Source organism: Penicillium paradoxum (assembly GCF_028828445.1).
Source record: "Penicillium paradoxum strain IBT 22861 chromosome Unknown utg000007l_segment0_segment0, whole genome shotgun sequence".
Classification (NCBI taxonomy): Eukaryota; Fungi; Ascomycota; class Eurotiomycetes; order Eurotiales; family Aspergillaceae; genus Penicillium; species Penicillium paradoxum.
In genome coordinates this window covers 3,721,333-3,747,809 of record NW_026643185.1, presented here as the reverse complement: position 1 = coordinate 3,747,809, position 26,477 = coordinate 3,721,333, and the positions used below count along the sequence as shown (strand labels likewise).

The following is a 26,477-nucleotide window of genomic DNA, read 5'->3' as shown; positions in this document are numbered from 1 at the left end:
TCTGGCTCTAGCCGGATTCACGCCGTGACGACATCTGTTTATTTTCTTTATTTTTACATTTCTCTTTTCCTAAGCTCTTTCCAAGGTTGTTCTCTCAGGTTGGGATTGAACGCTTGTTCCATTGGAGTATATTTTCTCCGTTTCTCTAATTTCCGAAATATTTCATAGGCGCTTGCATCTCGTGTCTTTTGTTTTCTATTTGTATGATTAGAGCTTTCCCAGATTCCTCGCAGCAATGAACGGTCAGTGTTTACGTGCGGAAATTGTTTGCGTCGTTCTTCCGTATTCATAAATCGAAACCACATCATCACAAATGCGACCTCAGATCCACTGCCGTCTTGTAGATCGACATGTCAAACCCGAACGGGCAAAGGAACATTCCAACGGCTGAGGCTAAACTACATCCGGGCAGTGACGCAAACGGTCCGATCTTGCGTTCTCCATCGAGATCAATCCGGGGGAGCATGTCGGCATTCAATAGGGACTTGGTTTAGGTTGACCCAGAGACGGTGAAGCCCTAGATGTGAAGAGCGAAGGGAGATACTCTGCATTCCGGACCCCGGTGTACAGTCCGTCGATAGCTATAGTTCTGTGGACAGGGATCTGGATCCCTCACTAAGCCCCAGGGGCATAAGCGTGGCATCTCTTCTGCATCTGGTAGTCCCACTCGCTCTGCACTCGGAAGCATCCTCGATCCCACGTTAAGCACGTAATGCACGTATTGGTATTTCGGGCCGATCTCCGCCTATCGGTGGGCTTTCCCTGTATGCATACGCCGTTATGACCAAACTCCACCACTGTTTACGGTCATCCCATCACACTTGATTTCTTTTTTCTTCATTGTACTTGTACACTTTGTTTTCTCTCTCCTGGTCTTCACCATTCACTTTTCTCTTTCATTTCTGGTTCTTTGGGTGGTGTGAAGCTATATCACACGCTCCCCACGCGACAAGGCGGTCACCCCCAAACAGACGCCATTGCGCGTGTTGATCGGCCTAGGGATTATCGATAATAACATCCAGCCACACAATATCAAACCACAATATCAAACCTTGGAGGTTTGTGTATTGGCATCCAGCCTTCCAAATTGGTCCTTGTTTATTGTCTGACTTTCGGCCCTTGTGTTTTAATTTTTTTTTAACCCTTCCTTTATCCCGTGGTGGCAAACCCAACCGGTTGGCTCTAGCACTCTTGTTCTCTGGTTCTACCTCTGAACGCTCTTCCGATTCTGGGGCGACTGCTGAAATCCGGATCCAAAATTGCCTTTGTTTTTTTTCTGGGACTTGCTTTTCGCCTTCAACTTGCCTCATATTTCCTCCCAGTGCCCCGCGCTTGTTGGTGGAGTACTACATCTCGGACTTGATTGCCTACGCAACCGGAAGGGAAAAAACATACTTTGGCGGCTCTGGCGACTCCGATTGCAAATATAACCGGTGAAGGAACAGCGACTTTCATACGATATGCCGCTCACAAATCGCCGCCGCGCGCGGCGCAAGGAACTTCAACTGCAGGAAACGTCCGATGCAGAGGCACCGGACTCATCACCTAGCCGGCCGTCCGCAAAGAAGCGCAAGGTGAGTCAAAACAACAGTCTAGTCTGAGACAAAATATCCCCCCAGCGCAAACAGGAGCTAAGACCCGGTTTCTTCTGATCTGCAGGTTGACCGGCGCCCCTCCCCTTCGCGAAACGTCAAACCAGAGTCCGGCGACGAGGCCGAGGACTCAACGGGTGATCACGAACCCGCTTCCAACCAAGACCTAGTCGACCTAGTTATTTCCTACTTGAACACACCACGGGACGAACTGCGCGTCTCGCGCGACCACTCCAACGTCAAGACCGAGAATACGCAAAGCATTCAGGCCTATGCTAAAATCGCCGGCCGCAATTGGACCTATTACGTCAAAACGCTGCATGTCAACATCGGCCGTGAACCGGACCGCGAACAACGGGCCGTCGAACAGTCCAGCCCCGTTACAATCGCCGCTCGTGCGCTCCCACAGGTTCATGTCGACTTGGGCCCCAGCAAATTCGTGTCGAGATTACATGCCGAGATCTTCTATGATGGCGAGGAGACGCCCGCCTGGCACATCCGCGTCAACGGCCGGAACGGCGTACGACTGAACAATGCTATTGTCAAGCGCGGCACCGATGCGATTCTCTCATGTGGCGATATTATCGAGGTGGCCAATGCACAGATGATGTTTGTTACGCCTGGCGATGAAGCTAATATCCAACCCTGCTTTATCGAGCGCGCCCAGCGAATTGCTAGTGGTCAAGAAGTCGATCCGTCAGCTCCCTGGGATGCTTCGCACCACTCTCATCCCCAGCCATCTCAGAACAGCGAGGTTGTGCCACCATCTTCATCTGGTGGGCCTTCGTTGGCACCCGCTCCGCAATTCCTCAAGCGCCAGGTGACGCCGCCGCCGCGGTCGCCTGATACTGCTGGTCAGCGCACGGCGAAGCAGTCCCCGCTTTACAACCGTGGCATGATGATGGAAAGCACCGAAGAGATCGATTACAGCAAGGATTCTGCAAAGGATTTGAAGCCGCCGTACAGCTATGCGACACTGATTGCGCAGGCTATTTTCTCAAGCGAGGAGGAGAAGCTCACATTGAACAGCATCTACAATTGGATCATGGATAAATATGCTTTCTATCGACATTCCCAAAGCGGCTGGCAAAATTCGATCCGCCACAATCTCTCGCTGAACAAGGCGTTCCAAAAGGTTCCCCGCCGGACAGACGAACCGGGCAAAGGTATGAAGTGGCAGATTGCGATTGAATATCGGGAGGAATACCGAAAGAAGCAAACCCGAAAGGGCGGCCCACAATCATCTGCACCATCCTCTCCAGCGACAAGGGAGCCCCCATCTTCAGCGCGCACAAGCCGCGTTACCAAACCCGACACCTCGTTCTCAGCAACGGCCAGAAAGTCCCCACCCGTTTCGTCACCCGGCTTCAGTTCCTTTCCAGTGGCACCCGTAGAAGCATACACACCCGAGCGTGGCTCCCGGCTTGGTCGAGGACTTGGATCCGACCACCCACTGCGACACATGAACCCACGCGACTATGATGAACCGTCCCCACTCCCAGCGCGCTCGCACCATCATAGCTCCAGCATTTCAACACACGCACAACACGGCAGTAACCACCTGCCTCGCGCGTACGGGATGTCTGATAATATCACCGGATCCCCGCCAGTCCTTTCCTCGTCTTACTACAACGAAGAACCCTCTTCAATGATTACCCCCGCCCCACAACGCCAACAACCCCGTCTTCCACCCCCAAGCACAGCGCAGATTCCATCGAAGTTTATGCCAATGAGCTCACCCGCGCAGTTTTGGAAGTTCGCTGATATTGGGAGCACTCCCGCACGCCCACCGCCAGACATGAGTCCCTTGAAGCGCGAGAGTGAGGTCGAGGACCGCATTATCGGCTGTTTTCCGAGTAGCTCTCCCCCGCCCCCAAACCTCGTCAGTCCCAGTAAACCGGGCACGTCGAATGGGCTAGGCTCGAGCCGGACTCTACCCCCACTTCAGTCGGATTCAGGTGATCTGGGGGTCAATGGCCATCCCGCCCTGAGAAAAGTAGAGCAGGAAGAGGACGACGAAGACAATGGATCTGGTTTTGATCTTGCTAGGTATGTGGTTATACCATCTACGGCCGCTTTTATGCAGGAAACTAATATATATTTTCGCAGGGGCTTCGAACCTATTGGCTCTTACCATCGGCAACTGAGCAACGCTGCCCGCGCGACTGCTACTTGATTTCGAGTCCGATGCAGACTTGTTTTATCTTGTGATGTACAACATCCCACTTTCCCGGATTGTGTCTATGTGTTTTATTGTTTGTCTCATGTTTCATGCTTCCGCATTACGAATGGTGTTGGTGGCTTTGGTCATTTTTATACTTGTGTTCTGAAGGTTTGTTTGATGACTTTGTCATTACCTTGGGAGCAGAGACGGAGTTTGAGATCAATCTGCTTTATTTGGGGAACGGGATACTCGGCGTTCTTGTTCCTTGATTTCTCTCGTTTTGTTTCTTTTTTTTAACTCGTCATTCGTTCTAGATGACGTTGTATGGATGGCTTCAAAGCCCGATGTATGATATCTCACATGCAATATTGTTTTACCAGCAAAACAATAGCGTCTAAATCTAATCAGATATGTCTATTTTCTTTTGTCTATCTAGTCCTCTCAAAAGTACCCCGTATTCCGTAACGCAAAGCCCTCATTCAGCCACAGTCGGCCAAAAGTTCTCCTCCAACCAAACAATCTGCCTCCACCACTCTAAACACCGTCCACGCATAATCTCCGACTCCTCAGCACCCTTAATCTGCCCAGACATCTCATCAACAACCTCCCCAATGCGATTAACAAACGCCTCAAACTCATCACTCGACCAATTCCCAATAAACTTCTCCCTCAAAGCTCCCCCGTCAGCATCATTCTTATAAACCCTCTCCCCATCCTCCTCCATACACCTCGCCGCAAACCTCCAAGACCTCAAATAACAAACCTCCGTAGCCCACAGCACCGCCAATCCCTCCAAAACCGAAACCCCCGCACTACCCGCCGACATAAACATATCAATATAAGCCCTAGTCGTCCGATTCGCACAGAAAAAGATCGTTCCACACCGCTCCATCTCAGCCCGACCATCCCCATTAACTGCCCCCGCCGGCCCCGCCTCCACGCCCCGCCCAGACTCATTGAATTGCGGGCCCGGCGCACAAACTCCCCCGCCAGACGGCATCTGGCACTCCCCCTGCGCAAGACAAAGCCCGTGGCCGGGGGCGGTGACGTCCCCCGACGCTGGTGCGACACAGCCTTTCTCAAACGGCGCTTTGCCGTCGCCACCCGTGAACCCGGGACAGCTTCCCGAGCCGGAGCTGGAGATGCCGGCGGAGGTGGTGATGTCTGAGCCGGAGCCGCAGGAGGTCAGGGAGCAGCCGCCTTCTTCGGCGGAGATGGCTGTTAGATCGAGGGAGTAGGCGTGGGCGGTTTGTTCGAAGAAGGCGAGTTCGGTGCGGATGTTGACGAGGGCGTCGATGAGGACTGTTATGGCGTTTTGTTCGGGGGTTGTGAGGCCCGGGGTGGTGGATGTTCGGCTCTGCGTTGGAAGGCGGATTTTGGAGAGCAGCAGGCCGATGAAGCGGATGTAGGATTGGGCGTAGAGTCGGTCTTGGGAGAGCCATTGGCTGAGTTGGGATTTTGGGAGGGTGCCTCGGCCGGCGGAGGCGAGGAAGGGGTGGGTTGTTGCGCGGGTTAGCGCATTGGGGGTGCTCGCGAGCAGATAGGCTGTTAGAGGGCCTTGGCCTGCCATATTTGTGGGTGTTTGTGGGTGTTTGTGACGAGAGGTAAGTGAGCAGGAGGGGGGAAAAGAGAACGTCGGAGATAAAGTTTGGTGGGAGGGGCAATAGTGGGATGAACAGATTATGTCGTCAGTGGGACATGGCCACTTGTACCTAATGTACGGAGTATGTAGACATGGATCTATAATCTACGTGTAGCAAACAGCTTGTTTGTGTCATATCAGATCGGCGGAGATTTCATTCAACTACCATAAAATGCTAGAAATAGCCATACATCCCCTTTTTTTTTGGTTTTCACATTTTTGATCTCACGCGGTCTGTTCAGTTAAGACCTCCCACTGGCCCATTCATCCTTTCAAGGGCATCCGAAGAGGTATGTTCGAATCATTCTCAAAAACCATGGACCAGCTTCCTTCCTCCAGTCAGTCCTACTTGAGCAACTTGACATTCTTGCAGTGGGACATCAGACTTAGGTGAAACGATCCTCGTTAATGCCACCAGACATTTCATCCTTGGGCTCAACCTTGGGTTTCTTGTCACGGTCTTCACGGCTGTCACTGTCAGCACGCTCGTGGCCTGCGGGTTGCTCTCCGGCTACCCAAAGCATCAATCGTACGAGAGCCTGCATGGTGTAGTGTGCATCATTTCCCGCATTGTGCAAGTCGCAAGACAAGATATTCAGAACACCAAGCAGTGATTGAAGGCCTCGCAACTGGAGCTCCCCGTGCTCCACTCGGTACAGCTCTGCCACGTCAACAACCTCACGAATGATGGAAGAAGAACCCTTCAAATCGAGGAAGACTTGGCATTGTTTTTCCCGGAGAAGTTTGAGATCATTGCGGAGATTGATGCCAACGAGGATCAAGTTTCGCTTATGAGTCTTGTATCGGGGGATTCTATCGTCCTCCGCGGCCACCATATACGGCGGCTGGAACGCAGCATCCACAACCTCTGGAATCTCAGCGTTTGGAATAATCTCGCTCTTGCCGAATCCGAACTTGGTGGGACATCCAGACACGAACTCATGGTTGACCCAGTTTTTGTACTCAGCCACACGCAAGTGACGGGTTCGAATTTCTTTCATCCACAGTTCTCCATAATCGCCAGGGATAAGGCCACGCAAGTCCATTGTATCCAGAGTCGAAATTCCGACCTCAGTGAGCTGAGATGGATAACGCTCATTCCACTCGATATCAATGCTGAGAAAGATCGGCGCATCATGGAAATACCATTTGACAGGACTGAGAACATCAATACGTCGGATCTGTCGGTTGGCAAACGATGGCTGTTCACGGCCCGGCTGCAGGGGAGGACGCAGTCCGAAGTACGCTTGCACACGGCATAGGCATTCCGTCCACATCTTGATTCGAGCATCTTGATCTGCCTGCTTCTGGGCATCCTTTCCCCACTTCTTCTTGATCGTCGCAACAGATTCCTTGATTCTTTCTTCGAAGTCCTTGGACACACGAGACATGAGCGGACGCATCCCCCAGTTCTTGAAAGGGACAGGAACAGATTCTTCGAGTTGTATCTTCTGAGCTAGGGAGCTGCTTTGGCCGAGCAAGATTGGGCGCACCGGCGAGTCATCGTTGAACGCAACCACAAGACCTTGTTTGCCCGGACCCATGAGAGTCAAATTCAGTCTCAGGGTGGAGTTAATTTCATTTATGAATCCTTGAGCCTGGACGGTGGGAATCAAGAGAAACACGCGCTCATAAATCGCCTTTGGAACCGGCAAATAATACCTGGGTGAGTATTAGTATCGATATCCGTTGCTAATGTTTACTAGGTATATTGCACGAACAGATCCCAGGTCCGATTCCAAAACTTATTGCCCTGATAGAATCTCGCATCGATTCTCTTGGAGTTCTCCCCGTGAACATACTTGAACGGAAACCGGGCCATAGCGACGGCGGGAGTGAAGCGTGTCAGAGTCGAGATCGTAGTGACCTGCTTCCCGACCATACTAGGACCGACACCACCATTGTCCTTCCCCTGGTGCTCCAGTTCATCAAGGTGGAGGTCCAGAGAGTCGCTGGAATCATCGTCACCCTGATTAAATCCGGTCAAACGATTGTTTTCTGGCTCAGCAGACTGTCCAATTACAAAAGAACGGACATAAGAAACAGGAAGGTTTTGACGCTCAGTCATCACCATTGGGTTGTTCGGATCACGATAAAATTCAGAAAAATTTCCACTTACACCTTGCTTGGCTTCGTCGGACTTGGAACCACGAACGGCTTCATCCTCAGCCTGTGCAGGAGGGGCGGTGCTGGGTCTGTTCAGGCCGGTATCCAAATCCATAAGGCCCATATCACCCTCGAGGAGCATCATCAGACGTTCATGAGGCGTCATTTCGAATCTGAGCTTGAGATAAGCCGGAAATGATTGAAGAATGATATGAAGGTCGGATGAAGAGGGAAGAGGGAAGAGGATAGAAACAAAATACGATGACAGGACGCGAAGCCTCGAAGACGCGAATCTCGAGGCTTTATGTATACAACTCCCCGGGTGGGAAAGAACGACCCAGGGTGGTCTCGTGGTCTTCTTCACAACTGATCCGTAGCGGTGATTGACGTGAGATGTCCGATGGAGAGTATCTAGCGGCGGCAACATGGGGATGGTATGTTTAGATAAATGTATACCTATCTCATATATACCCAGGTAGGTACTTTATAATCCAGCAAATTTGGCGGTAGCAGCAGAAGTGTCTCTTTTATCTCTTTTCAACGACTGTCACACAGTGGAGCCATGATATACCTAACGTAGGTAGGTAGATAGATGCACATGTGGAGGTAATACAACCATATAAGCAACTTGCTCCCTCAACTAGCATTCTGGTAAACCTTATTTGATGGAGGACTGAGTCTCAAACTTCCCAGTTCTCCTTTGGCTTCAAGAACCCAACTTAAACGCTCACACCGGGAATAAAATCAAGGCGAAATATACAAACACCGACTGACAGGGACCCACAAATATGTATACTTTCACGTGACTGGAAGCTCCCCAGACGGTAACGGAAGAATAATATTCCGCTGTTTAGGACCTCGTGCAGCAAGACATCCAGCATCTTATGTTATCTGATGCTCTGACCCCTCGGTGTTTGCATTTCTCGCTGTAGGATCGCAGTACTACAAGCTCTTATCACTTTGATTACAGTTTCAAGGCACACAAACGGTGTTCACGGCCTACATACAGCAAACATCGTGCGATAACATGCCCATGACGGACGAGACAGACGACAGCGGAGGGGTCATCTTGGATGGTCCCTTTGATCCCGATGCCCAGGCCACAGTAACGGACTTTATCGACTACACTGAATATCTTCCCGCAGACCTTATCCGCTCCTTGACCCTCATCCGCGGCCTCGATGATCGATACCTCGACTCGGCGCAAGCGGTGCACCAACTGACCCAAATATACGGCCAACTCCCAGGCCTCCCCTCAGATAGCCGACCGGGTGCGATCGCATTGCGCAAAGACATATCCTCTCAGGTGGACCGCGCCATAAATGCGCGTGAATCGGCATACGCCGAAGCCTGTCGGCTCTACGATGTTGTAGATCGCCACTTCGATCGACTAGGCTGCATCCGCCAGAAGCTCGAAGCACTGCCAAAACCTGCCTCAGAGGAACCATCACCTCCGCCTGTACCTACCCCGAAGCGTGCGCGCGGAGGCAAGAAGACCCACAAGGATACCACGACGCGTATCACCCTTCGATTAGACAATCGCAATCGGAGAGACAATAGGAGGCGCATTTCAGGCGTGGATGGGGCTTTTGACCCAGACTCTCCACTTGCCAGCACTGAGCAATCGGATATTGAGGGCGAAGTGGTCAGATCTGTCCCCAAGCCGCCTCGACCCCCGAAAAAGGAGAAGGCACGGCGCCTGAGCTCGGGTATCGGGCAGTCAACGGCTCAGGCTCTTGCACAACTGAAGCCGCCGCCACCTGATGCAAAGTTGGGCAGCGAGGACCTACCATGGCTGCGATTGACAGAATGGGAAATGACCAGGCTGCGGAAGAAGATGAAAAAGAATGCTGTGTGGCAACCGAGTGAAGTTATGATTCACCGAGAGCTGGCCCTGGCAAACCGTGGCTGGGAGGCATACCGTGCAGCGAAGGCCCTGGCAGACGAGACAGGCGGGGAGTTCACCGACTGTGATAATATTGAGGAGACCCGACGCGGGGAGGCTGCCAAAGATTTGGAGGAGACGAAACTGAGCAATCGGGGAATGAAATTAAACGAAGCGAAGAAGTTGAAGCGCGAACAACTGGCTCGGGAACAAGCATTGTTGGAAGGTGAAGGTGGTGCGCTCAAGCCTTTGCCAACTCCGGCTCAACCAACTCCAGCTGCAAACCGATCATCACGGAAGAGGAAACGGGAAGAGGTTCCAGCTGAGGAAACAGTCACCGTTCCTCCGGAGCCTCCAAAGCCCATGCCCGTCGCTGCCCCGGTCGCACCTCCCGCCCCTATTCCCGACCCTGTTCCTGCGCCCTCTGCCAGGGCCGGGGCCTCTCGGCGTAGATCCAGCCGAGGAGCTGCGCCGGTCGCAGAAACCACCAACGATATCATCTCGACGATCAAGACCCGCGTGTCTCCCGCGGCCGAAGTCAAACTCTCCCCTCCTATCCCCAGCCCGACAGGCTCCCGGCGATCTAATCGGTCCGTTATTCAAGCTGTTACTTCACCCACACCTCCGGTCACTCGGCCTTCGTCGCGACGCTCTGCAGCTACTGCATCAATTGAAGGAGGAGCTGGGACTTTGAGCAGCATTCCAACTGCAATTGCAGCAAGTGGACGTGATCGTCGTATCAAAAGCGCAACACCTGCCCACAAACCCCCCGCCCGAGAGTCATCTCACGCGCCAAGCGTCCCCGGCCCGGCCCGCCGACGCAAGCGTCCGGCACCAGGTCCCATCTCCAATGGCCAGGATGGCGGCGCGGCAGTCAGCTACGGACGTCGCAAAGCCAAGCCAGGCAAAAAGCGACTCAGCATCCGGGACTCCCAGGACGTGCGTGTCGATGAAGATGGCGTTCTGGAGCAGATCGATGCCAATGAACCTCGATACTGTCTTTGTGGGGATGTTAGTTTCGGCACAATGATTTGTTGTGAGAATCAAGATGTAGGCTATCACTCCCGATCATGACATGGTCCAGTCTCAGATTGATATACTAACATACTACAGTGTGATCGTGAATGGTTCCATCTCAGCTGCGTGGGTCTAACTGAAGTCCCCTCTCGCACGGCCAAATGGTACTGTCCCCAGTGCCGAGTCAAGCTGCACATGGGTGTAGATGGAATTATCAAGGGTGGATCGCGGCGTTAATTTTGGGATTGAATGATGTTTCTTGCATGATACCACGAGATGCGTTTGCACGTTTTATTTTGTCGTCAGAGGAGTTTATGTCGTGTATGGAGTACCACTGTCATCTGCTGACTTGAATTTCTTACTTGGTTTCACTAAATAATCAAATTTTTATCTGACAGAGTAATGATATCTACTTGATACACACGTACCCAACGATCTCGCCACTCGTCAGCTTCTTTGAATCCCGAAGTCCATTGTTGACCTTTCTCACACATGAACCAGGAATGCAGGTTTGCTATGCGCCAAATCAGGAAGGTAGTTATCGCCTTTGCACAAGCTGGAAGGGATCTTGCTCTTGTTGGGTCCTAGTGTTGGCTCCGACCTGTATCGCACTCGACAATGTGTTCCTCGATCTGCGTCTTCTTCCATATGCACTGTCTGGGCAAAGAATTAAGAGCTGGAATGTGCAAGCGCCGAATAGAAATTGGAAAAGACTCAATATATATGACAATTTAGTGTCAGGCCCTCATATCAGAAGATCAACCCTGAGGACGTGGTCTGTAAGGTGTATATCCCATTCCCTCCTCACCATGCTCTTCTGGATTCTCTTCCATGACCCCCAGTCCACCATACCTCTTCTCCAGTCGCGATGGTCTCGAAGGTGGGCTGGCGTCTGGCAACTCTTGATCATGCCCAGAACTAGGTTGTGGGTGGTAGAAGTCAGCCGGTAGTTCTACCGGCATGATATTCCTATGTTCTTTCACGACCTGTAACGGGGCAGGGTACCCAGGAGATATCCTGAATTGCGCAGTATCAACCGGCGATCTCGGCCCCTGCGAGGAAGTCACTGACATTGAATCCGACTGGCTTCGGACCGAATGTGCTCGTCGAAAAGCCGTCCTATCCGACAGATCGGCCGGATTATATGTCGTCAACTTGCCATCCTCCACCATAGCTTGCAAAACGCCCGAGTCCAGTAGCTCAGCTTTCTTGATCAGCCGATCTACCAATATCTTGGAAGCGGCCTTCAACTGGCTCTTGACAAAGGTGATTAGGGTGCGGTTGCATTCGATCTCGATATCTTCGCGCAGATAGAGACCGCTCTGCGGGGCGCCGTCTGAGCGTCGATTTCGCGGTTCGGGTTGTTCGTCGGGCTGGTTGCCTGCGATGCGCCACTTGCTTTGGAGATCGATTCCCATCGGAGCGTACATGTGTGTCTGTAGCCCCCATTCGACGTTGTGAAAACAGCCCTTGAAGCTGATCTTCCCGGACCCCATTTTACCTAGCCCCGGTACATATTGGACTCGTTCGATAATTTCGTACCATGTCGAGTAGTACTCGTCGGCAATAGCGTCTCGCGGGGCTGGGATCGCATGGTGGGAGAGGACGAGCGGGTTCAGTGTGATGATCTCACTATGACTGTGGAGGATGTCGAGCGCTAGTTGGCGGGAAACGCTCGAGGGGATCGGCGTAATGATAGTATACACTTCTTTTCTCCGCATCATTTTGAATAATTCAGTAATTTGATTACTTTCTAGAGAGAGGGGAAGGAACGTCCAAGGGGTCAAGGCTGAATTGTAATCGTCGCTCTGGAGCCTTCTGCTGCTTACTATTTTAAGCTCGCGCTCATGCCCATTTGCTATTAGGCAGCGTATGCAGATGATATCTTGGCTTTGGGCTGAGTTGTTGCAGCATAAATTATATACACCATCATCGCGCAATCCAAGAAAACAATATAATTCTGATTGGTATAACATAAATTTCGTTTACACGGTCTGTCGCATTTACTTCAGCTCCCACTTGTCGCCCTCGGAAGCAATCTCCACGGGCCGCCTCTCATCCAGCGACTTGCGGCCTGCATCCAGAATCGCAGTTGTGGCGATCGTATTGCGCAGAGTAGGGAGTGGGCGCGCATCCAGTTGGTCGAGGGTCACGCGCCCCTCGTTCACAGCAGTGACGGCATCGATGAACTTCTCGAAGCTGATGTAGCCGTATCCGGTCTGTCCACTGAAGTTTCCTTCTTCATCGGGCGCGTAGCGCATGTAGAATCTAGGATATTGGAATCAGCATGAAATCTTTAGAAAATTAAAAGCGCGGAAAAAGATCCTTACGGGTTGAAATGAATCAGACCCTGGTCATCACCAGTCACTTCATAGCCACGCTTGGCCTGGTTAACGCGGATCTCGCCGTTGGCAGCCATATCTGTACCTATGGGTTAGCAAAAGTCCGTGAGCTGGGAAATTGGGGAACTTACAATGGAAGTACTGGTTGGAGTGAACACCTGCATTCTGAGGGGCTGTCCAGCTAGCGGTGTACACACCAGTGGCAATCTTCGCAGGATCATCACGACGGCGCCACTCCACTAGGAGAGTGATGGTATCCTCGGTCTGGGGAACACACCCAAGTGCAGCGGCGGTGCCTTGGGATGCAGTGGCTGTGACTCGCACAGGCTTGTAATCTGGGACCATGCTCTCGCAGATATCAACATGGTGAGAGTTCAGATAGTAAGAAATATCAGAATCACGACCAGCCCAGGCCTTGAAAGTTTCAAGCTGGCTCTTAGGCTGGCTCATGTAGCTATAGAAGTAATTGAAATCACCGAGGGTCTTTGCCTTAGCCCGCGCATCAGAGTATGCAGGGTCAAAGCGCTTGTGGTGCTCGATGAAGACAAAAACGCCATTCTTGCGCGCAGCCTCCACCAGGGACAGGTGGTCGGCTAGCCGCTGAGTTGCTGGCTTAGTGATGAGCACATGGTGGCCGCGCTCAATGGCATAGAGAGCAATGGGGTAATGTGTGGAGTCGGGAGTGAAGATGGTAATGGCGGATCCCTTGGGGAGGGCATCAATGGCGGTCTTGTATGCGTCGGGGTCGGTCTGATCGTCCGCTGGGAACGAAGTAAACGAGGTATCGAGATTGTTATATACTTGAGAGATATTGCGGTGCAAATGATCTCCTGTTCGTTCAATTAGCGGTATACTTGCTTTTTCTCTCGCTCAACTTACGAATACCGGGGAACTTGTTGCCCGACACGCCAACCATGCTTAGGTCGCCCACTTTGCCTCGCCGGCGCAGGTCAAACAGAGTGAGGCCTACCACACCGACCTTTTTGTCTGAGCCTGATGCACCACCGCCGACGAAACCGGTGGTGTATTCGCCAGTACCGACCTGTCAAACAGTTAATCGGTGGATATACTGCGGGGATTCGCTGTCCATACCATCAAAACGCTAGGAGCCATGATGCCTGTGAAGTTCAAGAGATGGATTATACCTAGGTATCCGGAGTGATTTCTGGGCAGTCAAGGAAATTTAAGAGCGATTGACAGAAAATCGGGGCTTTGAATTGCTGGATATAATTCTTCCGGCGTTTGACCTGCCCACTCAATAGCCGTCATATCTTATCGGGTGTTTTTGATGTCGTCTACTTCACTCTTCACCAACCTCATCTTGTTTCAATCCGACTAGAGGTGGACATGTGCATACTCTTGCACTTATTCCTCGTGCGCTCTTCTGTTAATTTCTTGTCTGGCAGACTCGTTAATGGCCTCCTCCACGCTATCATCGGATGAACTGCGGCCGCCTTGACCCGTCCAGTTTACCCCTCGTAGCCCCCACATTCTCTGCACATTGGCTGATTGGTGGAATGCAATTCTCCGCCATACAAAGTGCCTCGGAGCATTCGCCGACGTGGGGGAATGATGGGGGAATGGATGCCCCGAGTTCATAAGGACGCCAAATGTCAACAATGTGCCAATTACTATATACCCCGCAAATCTCACGGTCATTATTCGGTCAACTTCCAACAGCTCACACAGAAAATCCAGAATCATGCCTCTCACTGCGCTACGTCCCGGCGTTTATGCGCCAACAATGACCTTTTTCGATGCTGAGACGGAAGAGCTCGATGTCGCCGCCATTCGCCGCCATGCGGTGCGCCTAGCCAAGGCCGGACTTGTCGGTCTGGTCACCATGGGCTCGAACGGCGAGGCTGTGCATCTCAGCCGTGAAGAGCGCATGACCGTCACTCGGGAGACCCGATCTGCTCTTGATGAAGCCGGCTTCTCCAATGTGCCCGTCATTGCTGGGGCCAGCGAGAACAGCATCCGTGGAACTATCGATCTCTGCAAAGAAGTCGCAGCGTCTGGCGGCGAGTACGCTCTGATCGTGCCTCCCTCCTATTATCGCGCCGCCGTCGGCAATGATGAGACGCTTTACGATTACTTCACAGCCGTTGCTGACGGCTCGCCTATCCCTCTTATTCTGTACAACTACCCCGGTGCCGTTGCTGGCATTGATATGGATTCCGATCTCATCATCCGCATTTCCGAGCACCCTAATATCATCGGCACCAAGTTCACTTGTGCCAATACCGGCAAGCTGACCCGCGTCGCTACCGCCCTAGGCGCCATCACCCCTTCCTCTCCCTTGGCCCCGGCCCAACGTGCTGCAACAGTCTCGAAGCCCAATGCCAAGCACCCATATGTTGCTTTCGGTGGTATTGCCGACTTTGCTTTGCAGACCCTCGTCTCTGGTGGCTCTGCCATCCTCGCCGGTGGCGCAAATGTCCTTCCTCGCTTGTGTGTCCGCATCTTCACTCTTTGGTCTGAGGGCCGCTTCACAGAGGCCATTGAGGCCCAACAACAACTCAGTGCTGCCGACTGGGTCCTCACAAAGTCTTCTATTCCTGGTACTAAGGGTGCTATTCAGTCGTACTACGGCTACGGCGGTTACCCTCGCCGCCCACTCAGCCGTCTTACTGATGCCCAATATCAGGCTGTTGCTGATAAGATTAAGTCCGCGATGGATGTAGAGTTGAGCTTGCCCGATGTGGCGTAATGGCTTGAGACCATGACAAACAGCTGCATTTAAACTCCATTTATATAATCCTAAAATTACATCTACGAATCCTATGTCGCTGGGCTTCAGTGTTCATTGTCTTATAAGCAACGGTTTAGGGTGCGGAAAGCTAGCAGGAATGACACAATCCTTACATATACTCCATGGTGTCGGATCCTTTCAAAGACTAGTGCTGTAATGAATAATGACAAGAATGGCTTCTGAACCAATGATAATGATGGATTGGATAGTTGATGATGGTAAGTGAGTATTGTACAGAAGTGGTAACAAATAGATCCCGGGTAAGCTGCCTTCCAGATCCCTCACAGTGCCTCGAGACCTCAAGGTTCTAGTTGCCTTCATCGAGTAAGTCATCTTCCAAAGTTTCCGAGGTTGACGAACTCGCTTGCGTCATTTTCTTTCTTTAGGCATGACCCTTTGAGGCTGAATAGACATCCCGATTAGGCATAGTTGCAGAACATGTCTCTCCCTCCCGTTCCTCTTCCGACGGACTACCTACTTTGGAACCTCCCGATGCCTACTTTAGGACTTAGTATTGCTACTCTTTAAGCCCACATGACTTGCCACATCAACCCGCATATGCGGACACTCTATATGTAGTTTATATCAAGACTACCCACGAGATAATTCAGTTCTCCATGTGCGATCTTTTCCCTGCATTGCGCGTCCAAAATGGATGGCCCCTGCATACCTTCAGGCCATACAGCCCGGCGCTTCATACGAAACTGCAAAAAGCTGGAGCGGATACTTGCCTCCATAAAGATAATAACAACTTCCTTCATCCCACAAAGACGTCTACAGCTTCTCGGGATCGATCTCAATGACCTGGATATCTATTCGGGTATAACCTCGCCTTCCGTTACACGCTACTTCATGCCACGAACAGATACTCCCGCGATCTCGCAAATATGCTCCGATGCAAGCTGGGATTGGTTTTTATCACAAAAAGGGAATTTCTGTAACGAGACTCAGCTTGCAAGCTACTTACTGCGGCGCGTCTTTATGGACTATCAGGACTGGAGTATTCCGAATGTTTCTCATTACCAGCTCGACGGAGCGATAAGCGGAGAGGAGAGTGATACAGATCCCGTTGTTCAGGAGTTGGATGACCTTGACAATACTGACGATGATAATGAGAGCAAGAGTGAGGACACCTCAGATGATGAAGAAAAAGCTGAGACGAAAGAAAAGAGTGGGGATAAGGCAAAAGACGGGGAACCTATCAGTTCTGGAGAATATGATTCCAGTGATGAAAGCAGGGATGAGAGCTGCGACGAGGGTTGTGGAGAATCCGACGAGAGTCACGAGGGAAGCAAAGAAAGTGATGAGAAAGACAAAGACCACCATGAGATGGTGGTTATAGATAGGTTGGACGAGAACATCCGTAATTATAGGACACCTGACTGGTTGATATACCGGTGAGTAACATACTTCCGTTCTCGAATAAAATGAATTCGAGAGGCATGTAAAACATGTTTTATGCTGATCATGTCGATCTAGATTCCAAAGCCTCTTTGGTCTTGATATCCCAGACAAACTACATAGATTCGGTGTTATCAGATCAATGGAGCTGAACCTTATCCATCAGTGCCATACATGGGCTCTGATAGATGTGAACCTATGCGGCGACAATCATCCCTCGACTTCCGAGCTCCTAGCCCTGGTGAGCTGGAATTTAAGAGGCATGTACAGCCAAAGAGAAACGCTTGTGGGCGAGATTGAACCAGAGAATGCCCCAGTTCTCAATTACGTTTTTCCGGTATGTTTTTCTCCTCCTGCAAGTGCTGGTTTACTGATCGAGCATACTTATTTAGACTATCATTGTAACATTCGACAAGCAGTGTTGCGCCCGCGTGCTGTACGGTTACTTCGATGGTAGATTCCAAGTTCAGTTTACGCCGATCCTGGACTTTAATGAGTTTACCATGGTCATATCGGAAGACCTGGATGATTACTTGTCTCGAATAGACAAGAGGAACTACTATGATATGATGCATTCCCTGCTTCGTTGGGCATGGCCTCTGCCCCATCATCACACCGCAGAAGAATAACGGCACAGCCTGGCTATATACAAGCATACATTTAGCTCGGCAACAATATAGCTTCCAACGGCTAGCTTATATGGTTCAGCTGCTCTTGAGGGGCCTCAAAAGTCCTCAACTTGATTTATAGGGAGATTCGGCATACGTGAATATAGATTTAGCTAGGGAAATAAATCACAAAGTTAATAGCTCAAATTTAGGCCACTTTCTATTACCGCGATTGGATATATGTATCTAGTGGACCAACATTTTGGAACATCCCTGTACCAGGTATCTCCGCCATCCTATGTAAGCTCGGCAACCAGGCAAGCTTGTCTTGAGGCGCTTATTTTCTCCACTCCGCCCGTCCCCCCTTTCATATGTGGCTTCTTTGCGTATGGCAGCTAGATTGAAGCTGGCTTTCAATCTCAAGCGCGGAGCCGTTTACCGTTTACCATTCGATTGGTGGAAAAAAAAGCGCCTAGCAATTGAAGGCACTGTCATCCACTCATCATAATATCAATACAGGCTAACTGTACCCCACACACATGTACTCTTGGACCTTAATCCCTGTCAAGTCCAAGCCCTAAAGTCGAGCCCTATTGCATCTTCTTATCGTCGATAAGGCCAAGCCGGGATATCATTGTCCTCGCGAGCTCATTGGTGGAAAAAACAGACTCCCCGAGTCGGAGTTGATACGAGAACAACTGGGCGTTATCGTCATGTAGCATGTGGAGAGAATCCCTGTGTACCCTGTACCGCCAGATTAAGACAACCATCCCACGTTGCCCAGACCACTTTACTCTTTTCAGTTAATTCGCCTCTCGGGCGATGTCGTAGACTGACCCTACCGTCCGATTCTATACCGTTAATTGGTACCTGGACTCTAGCCGGTGGAGCGAACCTGGAACTAGTCTACACGCGATATGTCCGACCGTGGGGTAGTAGTACTTCGTACGTAGTGCCACGATGGACTGAGACTATATGCCGCGAAGCGCAAACAAGGAATATTTTATGATCCCCGCTCGCCGGGCCTAAAAGTCCGTAGCGTTGATATACACCCCCCTCCACCCCGCTTGTCGTTCCTGGATTCTATTTTTCTTTTCTTCTCTTCTGATTCCCTTGGTAACAGCTGTTTTTCTATATCTCCGAGGTGTTCTCCAAAAGGACTTCAAAGACTACTCGAATCACTCGACCAATTCTATCATAATGCCATACCCCGAAGAAGCTGAGGGCTTCCAGATCGACGGAGCTGATACCTTCACCGAGTTCCACAAGCGCCACGTAGGTGTTCTTGTCTTTCTTGCGTTTCGGCTGAAATCCGCTGACCGAGAGCATTTGTATGAGATAGTTCAAACTCAAGCCTTTCGGTGACTATGGTGAGTTCGCTTCTTGGTGTATCTGCGCGTCCCGATTCTGACTGCATATAGACGTCGATGTCAAGATTGAGGCCTGTGGCATCTGTGGCAGTGATGTGCACACCATTAGCGGTATGACTATCCTTGTAGTTCATCGCGCAAGAACAGAAGCTAATGGTCTCTGGTAGGAGGATGGGGTGATCAGAAATTCCCTCTGTGCGTGGGTCACGGTACGTATAAGGAGAAGAAAACAAGGGACTATCGTCACTTGCTAATGGATCGATTTAGAGATCGTTGGTCGCGCAATCCGTGTCGGACCCAAGGTCACGTTGATCAAGGAAGGCGAGCGCGTTGGCGTTGGCGCGCAGTCATACTCCTGCGGCAAGTGCAAGCAGTGCCTTAACGACAATGAGACATACTGCCAAGTGGAACCGATGGACACCTACGGCTCGCAGTGGGCTGACTCTGGCGTCGTCAGTCAAGGTGGATACTCATCGCACGTCCGAACACACGAGCACTGGGTCTTCCCGATTCCGGACGCGTTGGAGACCAACTCGGTGGCTCCGATGTTATGCGCCGGACTGACTGCATACTCGCCCCTGGTGCGCAATGGCGCTGGCCCTGGCAAGAAGGTCGGAATCGTTGGACTAGGTGGTATTGGACACTTTGGAATCATGTTTGCCAAAGCGTTGGGTGCGGAGACGTGGGCTATCTCGCGGTCTCGCGCGAAGGAGGCAGATGCTCTTAAGCTCGGTGCTGATGGCTATATTGCTACTGCTGAGGAGGGATGGGAGAAGCCCCATCTGTACTCGTTTGATCTGATCATCAACTGCGCCAACTCTTCTGAGGGATTCGATCTTGCGCGTTATCTTTCCATGATGGATGTTCATGGGCGCTGGGTCAGCGTTGGTCTTCCTGAGGAGGAAGGCCAGGTAATTAAGGCTCAGAACCTACTTTCCAATGGTGTTCTCATTGGTGCCAGCCACTTGGGTAGCCGTCGGGAGATGCTTGAGATGTTGCAGCTGGCTGCTGATCGGGGACTCAAGGGTTGGGTGGAGGAGATTCCTATTGGAGAGGAGGGACTCAAAGACGCAATCTTGCGTATGAAGAAGGGCGATGTACACTATCGATTCACTCTGACTGGATATGACAAGGTCTTCAGTTGAAGGAGATAGACAGAGTTCAGTATTGAGGGTTTCCATAGTCCGACCAAAACACGGAGAATGGGTAGAGGTGTTCTAGAGATTTACAATGAACTCGTTCTGAAACATGTGATTTCTTTGTTTTTTTCTTTTTCCCCCCCCAAGTCACGTTGACTTAACCTTGTTACGCCCTTGTTTGTGCCACAATGCAGCAGATTGGGTAGAAACATGCAAGTATACAAAGCGGACTAATACCCAAATCAGTGATGCCAATATTAGCATCAGCCTTAAAAGCCACTGTTTTTTTTCTCTGTACCCCCGGTCATCATTGTCTCAAAACAAAGCCTGAAAGAGCCCGATCGCCACCCGGGAAGTACTCGGTACTTTGATCCGCGGTTGATTGTGATGGCAATCCAGGTAACGGTACTCCGCACTTCCGCCAGTTCCCCATGATTTGCCCCCAACCCTCAAAAACTCTGATCCGTTGCAGGGAGCAGTACCCGAAAAGTAGTCGGTACTTTTCCCTGGAAACAGAACAATACAGTGAGGTCAGTACCAGTGAACTCTCTGGTACTTGCCTGGCGAACCAATCACTCATCATTAATTCACCGCCCGACCCTCAGACCCGGTTGTTCTGCTTTCTGGAATTCTTCCGCCCTTTTTATCTGCTCCTTGCGCCATTCGTTTTCTGTTTCTTTTTTTCTTTGGTCATTTCTCTCTGGTCTATTGCATTCATTACTTCTCTCTCATCTTCCTCTCTTTTTATTTCCCTTGGGTTCTTGGAGTTCGCGAACGATCGTTGATTTATACACTTTGTTAGACTTATCTCACTGAACTCCCGGAGATCAATTATCACCTGGTTCGAACGATACATAGACCAGATTCTCAAAAAACACTATCTTTCATTATCCTCACAATTTCCGATCCTTGATTGCGATCAGATCCAACCAATTTATTGGCTAGTTCGCCCTTGACATACCAATTCGCAACTGAAATCATGTCGCCACGAGAGAGCAACGCCACCTCTGCGCGGCGACGGCCCTCGTTGTCATTTCTTTCACGCCCACGCACCGCAGGTCATTCCGCTCCGATGACAAAGGAGCTCGCTTTGGATACTTGGGACGAGCCATATATGACGGAGGCATGCCAGGATGACCATGCACCAGTCGTGGAAGAGATGGATCCGTTCCCGAACGCGGCGCCGCGACGCCGGGGTGCTAAGAGCTTCTCGAGTCTGAAGCATCCGGTGGATGGCTTGGTAGCTCTTGGCCGCCGTTTGTCTGTTAGTCTTCGCCACAAGCCTTCAAAGCAAACCATCCCTGTTACCGAGAACATCCAGGGGTTTGACAGCGATGAAGACACACTCTATCACGTTCCGAACCTTGCAAACCACAAGCGCATGGCCTCCGGTAGCTGGGATGCCCGATCAATGAAAACAGAATGGTCTCGAGGTTATAGTGTCAATCGACGCCCCTCTTTGAACAGCGTGTCTGCTCTGCATGGCTTCTATGCCCCCACCGCTTCGGTTGCCACTCCCATTCCTGGTCATGGACAGGCACCTCCGGTTTTGCCGAATGACAAGCTTGCGGGTGCGGCAGCGCGCGCCGCGGCCGCTGCCCAGAATGAAGAAATCGAAGTCGCAAGAATGGCCAAGGCGGAATTTGAGAACAAGCGATTCGATTCGCTGGTGCCAAGGGATTCGGAAAGCGGCATCTGTATCGACATGCGCGATCAACCAGACGTATCGACTGCCAACATCGTAGGCGTTACGCGACTTGGTACGCATGCAATGCTGTCGAGAAGTGCGTATTGTGCTAACTTCTATATTCTGCAGATCCCATAACTCTGCTTCCGGCTGAGATCTCAGCACACATTCTTTCTTACTTGGATCCTGACTCTCTCATGAACGCCGAGCTCGTCTCCCGGACTTGGTCCCAAGCCTCCTCTTCCCATGTTTGGAGGCAGGTCTTCCGCAACGCATATGGCCGACGACCGGCAAGTGAGACAGCCTCCAAGGTGAAGCAGTCATCTGGCTTGGGAAGGTCAATCCCTAACCAAGATTGGAAGAAGAAATACCTTGTCCGGCATGCTCTCGATCAGCGTTGGAAGAATGGCAAGGCTGCAGCCATCTATTTACAGGGCCATGAGGACAGCGTCTATTGTTCTCAGTTTGATGAGTACGTTGACCCTGCTTTATGAGCGCGTTGCACTACTAACAACTCTGTAGGAATAAAATTATCACCGGCTCTCGTGATCGGACGATTCGTGTGTGGGACGCCCACTATCCGTGGGCATGCCAGAAGATCATTGGACCGCCCGCGGCCCGGACTTTCCGCCGTGGTCCTGTGAACAGTCCGACCTCACAGGCCACGGGAAGTGCTCCCTTCATGACCATCACCCCACCATGGCCCACACCGGATGAGACGGATGAAATCTCGGCGCCCCTGGAAGAAGAATCGATTTACCACAGCGCCTCGATCCTGTGTCTGCAGTTTGACGAAGAGATCATGGTCACAGGGTCCTCCGACTTCACCTGCATCGTATATGACATCAAGGATGAATACCGGCCGCTTCGCCGTCTTGAGGGTCACAATGCCGGTGTGCTTGATGTGTGCTTCGATGATCGATACATCGTCTCATGCTCCAAGGACACCACCATCTGTGTATGGGATCGTAACACCGGTAAGCTGTTGAGGCAGCTCAATGGCCACGAAGGCCCCGTGAATGCTGTGCAACTACGCGGTGATCTCATTGTGTCAGCCAGTGGTGACGGTGTTGCTAAAATGTGGAATGTGGTTTCAGGTCGCTGTGTCAAGGAATTCACCAGCAAAGACCGTGGCCTTGCATGTGTCGAATTCAGCGACGATGGCCGGACCATCCTCACTGGCGGCAATGACCGTATAATCTACCAATTCGATGCCAACACGGGCGAGCTAGTCAACGAGCTCCGTGGACACACGGGTTTGATCCGCTCTCTGCACCTGGACAGTGCCAACAGACGCATCGTCAGCGGCAGTTATGATATGAGCGTCAAGGTGTTCGACCGTGACACTGGTAATCTATCAATCAACTTCCCTGGCTGGACCACAAGCTGGATGTTGAGCGTACAGTCCGATTACAGACGCATTGTTGCGACAAGCCAGGACTCCCGGGCTGTCATCATAGACTTTGGATATGGTCTAGAAGGGATCGACCTGTTGGAGGAGTGATCCAAGTGCATTCTTTTCTATTTTATCTGCTCTTCTTTACAGCGTTGCCGCTTTTTGTTGGATTTCTTGTCATTCTTATACATCTCTGGGGTCATTTATGGATGGGGTTACATATACATAGGTTGCTCGTCTTGGGTGCAAATTGGATCGGGCTCTGGAATGTCGGCGGAATAGATATTCGCTGTCTCTGTCTTTTCATATTTTACACACCTGTCATGGTAAAAGTATATATCTACCTGCCAGGCACACCCAATATATATTGGATAGCTTTTGAACAGTAAGAACCTCCATTTCCAAATTTGCCTTTCGAATATACAAAGGAGTCCTCGCCTAAGGCTGTGAGGCAGCTACATGATCAATAGATCGACCTGTTTCATTGGGCGGATATGGCGGTGGGAAAGGCGGTGACAGATGCGGTCACTCTATAAAACGCAATGCATGAAGTACCTTAGTACCCCGTAGGAAAGAAAAGACATAGGGGCAAATCTGACGTATGAGATTTGACCTGTTGCATTAAATACTTTCCTGGTGATATCAATTTTGGCAGAACTTCATGCGCCGAGGTAAAACGACAGCTCAATTGAAGCTTGACACCTCAGGCAGATATGACTGATTAACTAATCTGCCGCTGATTCGTTGGGAAAAGTGGGCTAGCGCCAGTGTGATCCGTGGGATTTAGCATCAAAACAATCCCTTTGCTGTTTCCCGTCGACTACGCAAGCAGAGACTGACGCGAAGTCCTAGCCTTGTGGTGTTCTATCTTCATCAGCCATTTTTCCGCTTAGCGCTCGTCTCAACCTCATTTCCAACTTTAGCGTTTCGATTGACATACTACCTACCCCACCATCATGAGTGAATCCAGGTTTGGCTTTTCTCCTATTCCCCGCCATCCCACGTTCAGTACACCCTTGCTGACGCAGTTAAATCTATGTGATCAGACAGGAATTGCTGGCATGGCTTAACAACCTGCTTCAGCTGAACCTCACGAAAATTGAGCAGTGTGGAACCGGGTATGGTTGATCAATCTTCTCTCCGACTTGACGAGGCCCGCGGGGGTGGCCGACTTTGGACTTCATATATCAGATAGGCTAACCTCTTCCGTTGCTTCTCTATAGTGCTGCCCTCTGCCAGATCTTCGATTCGATCTTCAGTATGTAATCATCACCACGATAAGCATCCGGAAACAGGAGTGGTCTGGCACTGTGTTGGGGAACATATATTAACTAGGCTCGCTTTGTCTAGTGGATGTTCCCATGTCTCGGGTCAAGTTCAATGTGAACACGGAATATGCCTACCTTCAGAACTTCAAGGTTCTCCAGAGTATGTGAAGGCAGGTTCCAAAGCGGCCACCCACGATCCCCTTTTAACGTATTCGACCGTGCAGATGTCTTCGCCCGCCACCAAGTCAACAAGCCCATCCCCGTTCAGTCCCTCACAAAATGTCGCATGCAGGACAACCTTGAGTTCCTCCAATGGGTCAAGAAATACTGGGATCAACACTACCCTGGCGGCGAATATGACGCCCTCAGCCGGCGCAAAGCCTCCGGTGCCCCTGCTGGCGCTGGTGCCTCTTCGCGCGCCCCCTCTGCCGGCAGCGCACGCCGCGGAGTGACCCCCACAACTGGTGGCGCCCGTCCCCGGGTTGCCACAGCTGCCAGTGGAGCGGCCACCGCTGCCCTCCAGCAGGAAATCTCGACACAAAAGGAAGCGATCGCCGGACTGGAGAAGGAGCGCGACTTTTACTTTGCCAAGCTGCGTGACATCGAGCTGCTGCTGCAGAGCGCCATCGAAGCCGACCCCGAGCTCGAGAAGGAGGAAGACACGCTTGTCAAGCACATCCAAGGCATTCTGTACTCGACCGAGGTCCGTTCCCTTGAATTATTCCCTGAGGATTCCCCACGCTGACGCTTATGCGCCCCCTAGGATGGATTCGAGATCCCCGCTGAAGGAGAAGAGGTTGGGGCTGACGAGCTCGAGACTTTCTAAATGAAGCGAGTTTTGGGCCGAGAGGAGGAATTAACCCGTTACTAAATACCCCCGCGTCTCCTATTCTTATCCGGTGTTCCTTCCATTGTGTCAAATAAGACGAGTTCAGCACGTAGATATGGCGTGAAGGCATACGGAGTACACCATTTCCATCCCGGTGGTCTGACACTTAGGCTTAAAATAGGTTTTTTTTTTGGAGCCGATCGGCAAGTAGTCAGTACAACGTAGCGTCTGTCAGGAATCGGGGGTGGAGCTGTCGCACACGCTGACACATTCCTGAAACTAATATTGGGCACTCCGTACGGAAGATGTACTCCGTATTCGAAACCTGCATATGCAGTTACCTAAGGAACTGTTGATATATGCATGTAATCGGTAGTTCTGCTGACCTTGCGCCTATACTGTCATCACCATGCTATTCCGTAAACAGCCCATAATTAAACCTGCAGGGCCCGCTAATCCCAAAGCAGACTAATTGCCTTGGCTAGAACCTCATCGAGACCCCCCCGCCTGTCACTTTCTATTCGCTGAACCCGACTTGGTACCTGCGTTGCGAGACGGGTTTGTTTTTGCTTTCTCTTTGCTCTTCTCTGCTGTACGCCGTACTCCGTACTCCTGGATTCTTCCCTACCGCACGGAATCAATTCCTCAATTTTGAGATTCTCACAGTCATCGTGACCCCGACTAGGATCTGTCGGCCCCCGAGCCTAGTTTGTCACTAACGCGGGTCGCCTAGACTTGGCTTCGATAGGGGATTGTTTGGTCCGGTCTGGGTCCTCATTTCCACCGTCTTCCGTTTCGCTTCTTCTCTTCCTTCGTGTGCCGCTTTTGAGCTCCATTTTCTTGGGCATTTTGGTAGCTTGGACTCTGGACATTCATCCATCTCTCTTGATCTTTTTTGGGGTCTTTGCAGAGTGTCGTGCCAGAGTAAGTGTGATCTCGCAGATTGCGTGTTCTCAGGACTGTCCATCACGTTTGACCCGCTCACCTTTCCGGCCAACGTTGATATTAAAACACTCTATAAGATCTCTTTGGTTCCACGGGATATTCAAACCCAACAATGGATTAGGACGTGAGGCTGGGCTCTCTTTCTTTTGGTTCCCCTTCTTTCGTCACTCGTTTACTCCAGGTACGTGACGGATATCTCTAGTCTGATTGAGCTCAATAAACGTGCTTACATCGATTTACTTCAATGGATCTATACTGACTTTGCTTAGTCGTCTTTGCGATTGCCACTCCTTCGATACCTGTACACCAGACCGCGTTCTTTGAAAGGCTGCTG

General features: G+C 51.2%; 11 protein-coding genes across 11 annotated transcripts; 7 read left to right on the top strand and 4 right to left on the bottom strand.

Annotated features, from left to right (window-relative positions):
• Positions 1–1,460: 1,460 nt before the first annotated feature.
• Positions 1,461–3,768, top strand: N7457_008913 (putative forkhead transcription factor Fkh1/2; the record flags this gene model as incomplete). The annotated part of the gene is made up of 3 exons (XM_057179956.1): positions 1,461–1,574; positions 1,660–3,641; positions 3,702–3,768. The coding sequence occupies 3 exons, from the start codon at positions 1,461–1,463 to the stop codon at positions 3,766–3,768; spliced, it is 2,163 nt and encodes a 720-aa protein (XP_057028342.1).
• Positions 3,769–4,231: 463 nt separating this feature from the next.
• Positions 4,232–5,326, bottom strand: N7457_008912 (putative transcription regulator PAB1642; the record flags this gene model as incomplete). Its single annotated transcript, XM_057179955.1, has 1 exon — positions 4,232–5,326. The coding sequence occupies one exon, from the start codon at positions 5,324–5,326 to the stop codon at positions 4,232–4,234; it is 1,095 nt and encodes a 364-aa protein (XP_057028341.1).
• Positions 5,327–5,784: 458 nt separating this feature from the next.
• N7457_008911 (uncharacterized protein) lies at positions 5,785–7,670 on the bottom strand (the record flags this gene model as incomplete). The annotated part of the gene is made up of 2 exons (XM_057179954.1): positions 5,785–7,060; positions 7,120–7,670. 2 exons carry the CDS (start codon positions 7,668–7,670, stop codon positions 5,785–5,787), a joined length of 1,827 nt encoding a protein of 608 aa, XP_057028340.1.
• Positions 7,671–8,531: 861 nt separating this feature from the next.
• On the top strand, positions 8,532–10,643 carry N7457_008910 (putative PHD finger domain protein; the record flags this gene model as incomplete). The annotated part of the gene is made up of 2 exons (XM_057179953.1): positions 8,532–10,439; positions 10,503–10,643. 2 exons carry the CDS (start codon positions 8,532–8,534, stop codon positions 10,641–10,643), a joined length of 2,049 nt encoding a protein of 682 aa, XP_057028339.1.
• Positions 10,644–11,164: 521 nt separating this feature from the next.
• N7457_008909 (uncharacterized protein) lies at positions 11,165–12,130 on the bottom strand (the record flags this gene model as incomplete). Its single annotated transcript, XM_057179952.1, has 1 exon — positions 11,165–12,130. The coding sequence occupies one exon, from the start codon at positions 12,128–12,130 to the stop codon at positions 11,165–11,167; it is 966 nt and encodes a 321-aa protein (XP_057028338.1).
• A 279-nt stretch (positions 12,131–12,409) lies between these two features.
• N7457_008908 (Gfo/Idh/MocA family protein) lies at positions 12,410–13,861 on the bottom strand (the record flags this gene model as incomplete). Its single annotated transcript, XM_057179951.1, has 5 exons — positions 12,410–12,674; positions 12,737–12,827; positions 12,880–13,578; positions 13,628–13,790; positions 13,841–13,861. The coding sequence occupies 5 exons, from the start codon at positions 13,859–13,861 to the stop codon at positions 12,410–12,412; spliced, it is 1,239 nt and encodes a 412-aa protein (XP_057028337.1).
• A 589-nt stretch (positions 13,862–14,450) lies between these two features.
• Positions 14,451–15,458, top strand: N7457_008907 (dihydrodipicolinate synthase family protein; the record flags this gene model as incomplete). Its single annotated transcript, XM_057179950.1, has 1 exon — positions 14,451–15,458. One exon carries the CDS (start codon positions 14,451–14,453, stop codon positions 15,456–15,458), a length of 1,008 nt encoding a protein of 335 aa, XP_057028336.1.
• A 693-nt stretch (positions 15,459–16,151) lies between these two features.
• N7457_008906 (uncharacterized protein) lies at positions 16,152–17,530 on the top strand (the record flags this gene model as incomplete). The annotated part of the gene is made up of 3 exons (XM_057179949.1): positions 16,152–16,897; positions 16,980–17,238; positions 17,294–17,530. 3 exons carry the CDS (start codon positions 16,152–16,154, stop codon positions 17,528–17,530), a joined length of 1,242 nt encoding a protein of 413 aa, XP_057028335.1.
• A 1,179-nt stretch (positions 17,531–18,709) lies between these two features.
• N7457_008905 (NAD(P)-dependent alcohol dehydrogenase) lies at positions 18,710–20,024 on the top strand (the record flags this gene model as incomplete). The annotated part of the gene is made up of 5 exons (XM_057179948.1): positions 18,710–18,784; positions 18,852–18,879; positions 18,931–18,990; positions 19,047–19,088; positions 19,147–20,024. The coding sequence occupies 5 exons, from the start codon at positions 18,710–18,712 to the stop codon at positions 20,022–20,024; spliced, it is 1,083 nt and encodes a 360-aa protein (XP_057028334.1).
• A 973-nt stretch (positions 20,025–20,997) lies between these two features.
• On the top strand, positions 20,998–23,209 carry N7457_008904 (F-box/WD repeat-containing protein; the record flags this gene model as incomplete). The annotated part of the gene is made up of 3 exons (XM_057179947.1): positions 20,998–21,778; positions 21,835–22,177; positions 22,228–23,209. 3 exons carry the CDS (start codon positions 20,998–21,000, stop codon positions 23,207–23,209), a joined length of 2,106 nt encoding a protein of 701 aa, XP_057028333.1.
• An 848-nt stretch (positions 23,210–24,057) lies between these two features.
• eb1 (microtubule-binding protein BIM1) lies at positions 24,058–25,195 on the top strand (the record flags this gene model as incomplete). The annotated part of the gene is made up of 6 exons (XM_057179946.1): positions 24,058–24,071; positions 24,148–24,219; positions 24,325–24,359; positions 24,452–24,529; positions 24,594–25,072; positions 25,133–25,195. The coding sequence occupies 6 exons, from the start codon at positions 24,058–24,060 to the stop codon at positions 25,193–25,195; spliced, it is 741 nt and encodes a 246-aa protein (XP_057028332.1).
• Between the last annotated feature and the right edge of the window lie 1,282 nt (positions 25,196–26,477).